The sequence below is a fragment of the Perkinsus marinus genome (assembly GCF_000006405.1).
Source record: "Perkinsus marinus ATCC 50983 genomic scaffold scf_1104296949592, whole genome shotgun sequence".
NCBI lineage: Eukaryota > Perkinsozoa > Perkinsida > Perkinsidae > Perkinsus > Perkinsus marinus.
In genome coordinates this window covers 75,366-82,893 of record NW_003209868.1, presented here as the reverse complement: position 1 = coordinate 82,893, position 7,528 = coordinate 75,366, and the positions used below count along the sequence as shown (strand labels likewise).

The 7,528-nt window shown below is 47.2% G+C and overlaps 2 protein-coding genes across 3 annotated transcripts in view; both read right to left on the bottom strand.

Moving 5' to 3' along the window:
• Positions 1-70, bottom strand: part of Pmar_PMAR018227 (hypothetical protein) — a gene marked incomplete at both ends in the record, with an annotated part of 267 nt that extends 197 nt beyond the window's left edge. Inside the window, one exon of the mRNA XM_002778385.1 lies at positions 1-70. This exon is cut by the window's left edge and continues 4 nt beyond it. Coding sequence (XP_002778431.1) covers positions 1-70 — 70 coding nt within the window.
• Positions 71-352: 282 nt separating this feature from the next.
• Positions 353-7,445, bottom strand: Pmar_PMAR018226 (hypothetical protein; the record flags this gene model as incomplete). Of its 2 annotated transcripts, XM_002778384.1 has the most annotated exons (27): positions 353-438; positions 490-528; positions 654-702; positions 744-841; positions 885-1,018; positions 1,074-1,162; positions 1,208-1,262; positions 1,578-1,683; positions 1,733-1,845; positions 2,006-2,103; positions 2,819-2,866; positions 2,910-3,018; positions 3,060-3,190; positions 3,257-3,359; positions 3,564-3,638; positions 3,684-3,779; positions 4,021-4,110; positions 4,293-4,412; positions 4,475-4,586; positions 4,785-4,905; positions 5,201-5,223; positions 5,541-5,700; positions 5,746-5,815; positions 6,078-6,208; positions 6,279-6,381; positions 7,201-7,296; positions 7,377-7,445. In XM_002778384.1, the coding sequence occupies 27 exons, from the start codon at positions 7,443-7,445 to the stop codon at positions 405-407; spliced, it is 2,472 nt and encodes an 823-aa protein (XP_002778430.1). In that variant the 3' UTR covers positions 353-404. The 2 variants fall into 2 exon arrangements, with proteins under 2 accessions (XP_002778430.1, XP_002778429.1); XM_002778383.1 differs by having other exon boundaries at positions 353-528; positions 659-702.
• Positions 7,446-7,528: the final 83 nt, after the last annotated feature.

Here is a 7,528-nt window from a genome sequence, read left to right as displayed (position 1 = left end):
TCGATACGTTTCCCGCTATTCGTAAACCAACCAGGCCGCATTTTCGGCTGTTTCCCGCCAGGTTTGACATTTATTGCTTTCGCATTGAGGACGTCATCGGCGTATGTATTCGAAGAAAAAACGATCTGACAAGGATTGCTCGATTTAGATGGCGCGTACTGTACTTATCTAGCAGGGTTTAGAGAATAGTGGGGCTGTCGAGCAATGATCCCATCGTCTCGAGTTGTGCGATGATACTCGAACAAACCAGGGTTCTTTTCAAAACGAGACCTTTGCCCCACAGTGAACAGTTTTCATCCCCAGATCCAAATGCGGCGCCCAAGTGACCTCTCTAACACGACAACAACTCGATGCAATGACCAATCGAATGAGATCGATAAGGTATAATGCTTCTAGTGTTCCCCTCAGTAACGTGGTGAACGCGAGCGACTCCGAGTCCTGACCGAGGGAAGACGTCTTCCACTATCACCTCGATCACTAGGGACTTGCCTTAATCTTCGATCCTTGACACCCGACTCTTGCTCTCGCCTGAGAGACCAACATAGTGAAAGCCACAGGCACAATGATGAACGTATCATTCTTTGAGAGCCACACAGCTACGACTCACGATAAAGATACGACCCAAATCGTCACCACCCCTACGCTCGTAATACCCTACTCTTTTGCCAGCATCTTGTTCATGTCCCTCACGATTAATACCTCCTGTCACCAAAGATATCAATCTCACAACACTCACTGTTTACCTTGATCAGAGACCGACGTTCCCAGGGCCCGAGTTGCCGCCATCATCGCCGCTTTAGCTGCTGATTCTGCTGCTTGTCGATCAGCTAGAGGATCGTATCTTCACTTAGACTCCTCACAATGCACGACGCGATCATCCTTACCTATGCCTCTTATGCTTGCTCTTCTTTTTCTTCCGCCCGAACTCATCCAACGACTCGTTATCAGAGTCATGCCTCTCTCGGTCTGTGGGATCCTGCCTATCGTAATGGCCTCCACTCTGGCCCTCCCGACTCTCCTGAACAACAGGCCAACGTTAAAAGCGCTCGCCCGAAGGATATGTCAGAGCTCACTTGGAGTTGCGGTTGCAACGAGTTGCACATATTGCACCTCTCTCGCCAGTCCCAGTTCACATTGCCACATCCCGTGCACACCCAATCACCTACGGGAGGGCATCAAGGAAGCCCGCCGGAGCATCCAAACTAACCTTTCTTGAACAGTCCAGGAGGGCCACCAAGACTCGGTGTTTCCGGCTGTACGACCTACCCAACACAGAGAGTCCATCGCCATAAACAATATCATTGCTTCATGGAGTTTATCATCACAATAAGCCTTATTCAAATCATCGCTATTGGAGCAACTTCGATTTTCCCTTTCGTTGCTTGCAACCGTTCAACGGTCACCATCCGAGTGCCCACGAAGTGTATACGGTAACGTATAGTACACAAATTCATGTCGTCAAACACACTATAACTCCTTCAGCGAACTGCCCCCGAGAAAGGTTATGATGTATTCCAACACCGAAAAGTACCCGTCACAGCTCGTATACATGAGACGGTCAAATTTGGTGTACTTACCGGTTTTGGTGTATCACACCTGTTGCACCTAGTTCGTTTTTCATAGTTCCAATGTCGGCATGTTACATTAGGGCACTGCCAGTCGTTTGGCCGACCCGAAGGTGCTCTGAAACGTCACGCGCCATAAAATTGAGGCCGACTATGAACTTGCTTACTTCTTCACCTGCTGCTGTGCCTGCAGCATCTGCTGTACTTGAGCGTGAGTATAGCCCGGCGGTGGTGGACAAGACACGCCCTGTGGGTTCATGATGACAACAATAATAGGAAACTGACATGAAATAGCCAAAGACACTCCCACAATATCAACCCAACCGACTCAAGATATGCACAGGAAATGAACACATATTTCATGGAAATATGCAGCATGACTCAGTGTCGCTCGAAATGCATTCTAACTCCACCAGAGAAAGTATCGGGACGATAGGTACCCTGTCTTTGAGAGAGGCAGAGCCACGAGAACGCCCTGATCCTCCTCCCTCGAAAGCACGAATGTCGGTGAAAATCTGGAGAGGATCAACGGGAGCATCTGAGGACGGTCTTGTCGACCATCGGACGATTACGAGGCTCCTAGCAGTGGATTTCTCTAAGAGCGCAACGATCCGATACTGGCTGAGGCTGGATTCACAAGACTCGCGAAAATACCTCATTGGGAGTGTACTCTGTCGACAGCATCAATGACAGCCATCGAGCTGATCCTTTCTGCGACGCAGTCGTTTGAGTGGGTCACGCGTTAACTCCTTTATTCATGAACGTAAACGTATCACTCACCTTCACGTTGAAGACCAAGCCTCGCAGCTGAAGCATGAGACTTAATCCAGGATGATCGTTATCACAGGAATCATCATCATTATAAGGAGAGGACCCAAGCACAACACGTTTCAGGGGAAAATGACAAGGCATGGTCGACTCCTCAATTAGCGAACAGCATGGGCTCGAAAGCGATTCACCATAGCCAGATGCTCCACATCTACCACTCCCGACTCTGCCGCCAACTCTTGAATGCGTCTGCTAAACTACTGAGCATATCCCAACACTGTAATCGATCACCTGTACACTCTCAAAGCCACCGGTCCGAATCGGTGTCGAAGGTCTGTCAGCGTCAGCAGCAGGAGATCGTTCAGGATCACCTCCGGTCCGAAATGCAAACTTCTGATGCCCATCTTATCCAACTCGTTATTAATCTCGATAACAGTCGAAAACTCTGTTATAGGACGCTGAACTCGGCAGGGGCAAACTCCTACGCTTTTCTTTGCTCGGTTGTAGTGCGCACTCCGGAAAGTTCAATGAAGCTGAACGGGACCGCCCTCATGAAAAGAGAATTCAGCTCCTCACCTTCCTTGATAGTTTTCAGCTGCTCCCTCGTCATCTCCGCCAGACTAGAGTGATGGAAAGGCTTCGCTGGGCCGACAACAGCACACGTTTGAAGAGAATCGACGAACTCCTGAAGCGACTATCAAATCAGTAATGGGAATTTGAAAATACTGTGTGAATCGTCTCCAACGGCAAGTCATTGTCATCATCCCCGAATGGGTTTTCCAACTCTACCGCAATCTCATTGAGGCCCCAATAGCCGAGGAGGCAGAAGAATGAGAGGATCGGCGACAGGACAGTACCTGAGGTGGACTACGCTACTGACACTCTATCGAGTTCACGAGGGAGGGGGTATAACAGGTGACCACCTTCCGTCATCTTAACAACCATAATAGGGCACATGAAAAGGAAGATGAGCAGCAAAAGGGAGACCATCTGGGCGAATGGGAACGGGAACGGCACTTGCGAGACCTGTATAAAAAACCTGTGAGTTTCACACAGTGTAATGATCGCTTCCCTCAGCTGAGCTAAGGAGTTACATCACCAATTATAAAACTTTATATACAAACTCGGGTACAAATGTACAGGAACTGATTCATCACCAACATTTCTCAACAATTTTCATATTGTCATCAACACATGTAGTCGACCATGTGCTTATTTCCCTCATTTCACTTTGAGTGCCTGATTATATCCCAGCATCCCAGTGGAGATTTCCTGATAACACCTGGACACTATCGGAGGAGGAACCTTACACGACGAGCTTCCAAGCACAGAGGAAAGACCAAAACCTACCTTGATGAGGCCTCGAACGACCAGCCTCGTGAGAGCTTCTTGGATCCACAACGATATAATGCAAGTCTTGTCGGGAAAGCATTCCAGCTGATTCACCTTCAAAAACAGGAAATATGATAATGATGACATCGCCACCTCCAACACCTCCTCCTCAGAGCAAAGCCCGATGATGACCAAACGCCCAAGGCCAGCATCTTCCTTGTTGGGAGGAAACAAACGACTCTTGATTCGAGACACCACTGAGTAGACGCTCCTCAAGCAGCAGTTACACCATCATCAACTGACCACTCTCGACAGGCGAAATCGATAGCATTTCTTCCATCTCCGTTTTAGTCACTTTCACCGCCTCATTCAAACGTCCAACGGCGACCCCAGCTCGAGAGGGGTGGATCGATCGGTGCTTGAAAGCTGTCCGCAAATCGCGTATCTACAAAATATGATTTGCGCTGATTCATTCATATTTTTGCCAAGACCCAGGACAAATTTCACTAAGCGTTTGCCACGGGGCTTTTTCTCAGCGCAGTAACGTGAACTCACATTTTTTCCGTTTAAATTCGCAATCGCAATAGCACTGAGGAGAGTGAACCAATGCAACGCCCTCGACCTCACATCCTCCAACTCTCCTCTCTGAGTGAAAACATATTCCTCGCGAGCCATCCATTTCCCAGCATAAGCAATAAACAGCGAATGGCTCTTCAAAACAGTTATAGTTAAGTCGGCGGTCAATTTCTGATTAAAAAACCGAACCGAAGTCGACCATGATCAAAGCCGAATGGACAACCCCATCACACTTCCTGTTCCGAACATGTACGAATTGTGACGTTGATAAAGCTGTTGATCTGCATAAAGGCATCGCCCCATTTGGAGATCATCAAGTGAACGTTAGTCACACCCTCCCAGTACCTACCACTAACTTTATATAAAAACAATCATCATCAGAACCGCTGCTTCAAAACAGATCGATTCTCGCTGACAGCGATCATCTCTCCCATTACGAAGTTATCAGGATAGTTACTGGGTTATCGATAGTACCGATAACCCGATAGTATTGATAGTATAATTATCGATAGTTATGAGGATAGTTATCGAAACAATCCTCACCTATTCAGCGCCATATCCGTCCTGAACACTATAACATAACCGAGTATAATAGCGAATATCTGCACAGCAAAAGGATGCTTGATCGTCGGAGGGACGAATGGAAGCACGTCGAATATAATACCTGACAGCAACTCCAGCTTCACACAGGGAAAAGCTTACCAGCCGCGAGAGCCGCTGACAGAAGTGATGGCAAAAGCGTTCGAGGGAACACCGATCCCGTATAACGCAGTATAAGCAACAACGATGACTGCTTGTTGTCGTAATCAATCATTCAACGCATACCATAAATCCACCAACTCTCCAAAATACTTCACAGACAAGCCCCAAAACACCACATTAGTTTTCCACCAGAAATCGAACTCATGTGAAATGCCCAACAATACATCATCATCGTCATCCTCCTCCAGCCGTGCCACCTCCGGACAACTCAGCAATACGCCTGAAGAAAAATGGCAGTATAGCGACCATAGGACTGTGTCGTCGTCATCAATTGTGTTTTATATAAAAAACACCAGTGAAAAATATATTTCACGACTACAGCATATCACCGTGAATATCACCTTTTCCACAGAGTATTACGCCACGTCACATAAAACGGGAGAAACTTCATCAATGCACTTTGAATGATCATACTCATAATAACAATCATGCATTTAATACTCAACGTCCTCACTCACTCCGACAGATTCCACCTGTTATTCACGTTGACAAATATGAGTTTTCAATTCACAAGTTCACAACCTTGATTAGCCGGACCTGTGAACCCTGACCGCAACCTCAGCACTGTTGAATCTCGTTCTCAATTCGCTTTTACTAAGCCTCGACAAATCGACGATTCCCAGCTGTTCCGAAAAGTAGCGTGACTCGGGCACGCCGAGAGCCTCCAACTCCTCATGGATTTTCTTCAATTCCGTACCTACCAGAACACTCTCCCGAATATACACAAATATTCATTTTCTACTCGACTCGTGCCTGTCATCGTCGAGGCCGGTCAGGTCTCCTGCGCAATCTCGAATGCCTTTTACAAAAACCTGATCACCCACATTAGGACATTCCATCTCAGAACAGACTCCCTCTGAACAGCTCAACTAGCCGGTATCTATTACGTCGCCATTTGTGCCCACACTTGTCGCTTTAAAATATCATAAAATTCACCTCGCTGCTTCCGAAACTCCATTGGAAATTCATAATGTACCAAATGTATCGATGGTAAGATCAAAATCCTCAGCCCTCCATCTCACCAAAGATGCAAGTAGGCAAACGAACCCCAATAAACCGACCACACAGCGCTACCGTATGAACTTCCTTTAACGGCAAGTCATTGTCATCATCCCCAAATGGGTTTTCCAACTCTACCGCGATCTCATTGAGGCCCCAATAGCCGAGGAGGCAGAAGAATGAGAGGATCGGCGACAGGACAGTACCTGAGGTGGACTACGCTACTTCCGAGGAGGGGGTATAGCAGGGAAATCCAAAACAGTTGAGTATCCCTACTCTGAGTCATCCTCAACACCATCATTGGTAATATAAGTAGGAAAACCACCAACAGGGCGGCCACCATTTGAGCGAAGGGAAACGGGAAGGGCACCAAGCTGACCTATGCACGACTATACAAATGGCACGAATTTTGTGGCGCGCGGTATTGAGTTTGGGAAAATATGCGCATAGTCAACTACATGTGTTGGTGACAAAATGAAAATCCCGAGGAAATTCTGAGAAATTCTTATTAGTTTCTGCACACTTCTACCCTAATTCGTATATAAACTCCTATAGTTAGTGAGGAAACTTCTGAGCTCAGCTGAGGAAAGCGAACATATATTCCTCCAACACTGTATAGGAAACTTCTGAGCTCAGCTGAAGAAAGCGAACATATATTCCTCCAACACTGTATAGGAAGCTTCAGAGCTCAGCTGAGGAAAGCGAACATATATTCCTCCAACACTGTATAGGAAACTCCTGAGCTCAGCTGAGGAAAGCGATCATATATTCCTCCAACACTGTATAGGAAACTTCTGAGCTCAGCTGAGGAAAGCGATCATATATTCCTCCAACACTGTATAGGAAAAATTCTGAGCTCAGCTGAGGAAAGCGAACATATATTCCTCCAACACTGTATAGGAAACTTCTGAGCTCAGCTGAGGAAAGCGAACATATATTCCTCCAACACTGTATAGGAAACTTCTGAGCTCAGCTGAGGAAAGCGATCATATATTCCTCCAAGGCTGTATAGGAAACTTCTGAGCTCAGCTGAGGAAAGCGATCATATATTCCTCCAAGGCTACACCCCATCCTTCTATCCACCTTAAACGCCTGATTATACCCCAGCATGCCATTAGACACCTCCTGATAACACCGAGAGAGAATCGGCGGAGGGATCTGATGCAAAGCGCGCTCGCCCAAAAATTCGCCCTGTTACCAGTAGAATGCCCTCCAAAGAGGCTCTGGTGATCTCTTCGGTGATCCAGCCCGCAACCACCAGCGGCTTGTCGCTTCTATCAGCCAACGCCCTCTTCTGTAACCACCATTTCAACAGAGACCGACCCCCCGAATTTCGTGGCGCGTGACGCTGATATTCACCCCGAATGTTATCACCTCTTCCTCCGTACACTCTCCCACAATGAGCAACTTCGTTGCTGATGGGTCATCCACAGAGCCTGTCATCAGATACCACTACGATTTCCAACCCAGAAATTCGCACCAGCTATACATAGACGAATATCTCGCTCGCCCGAAAATTCACAAAC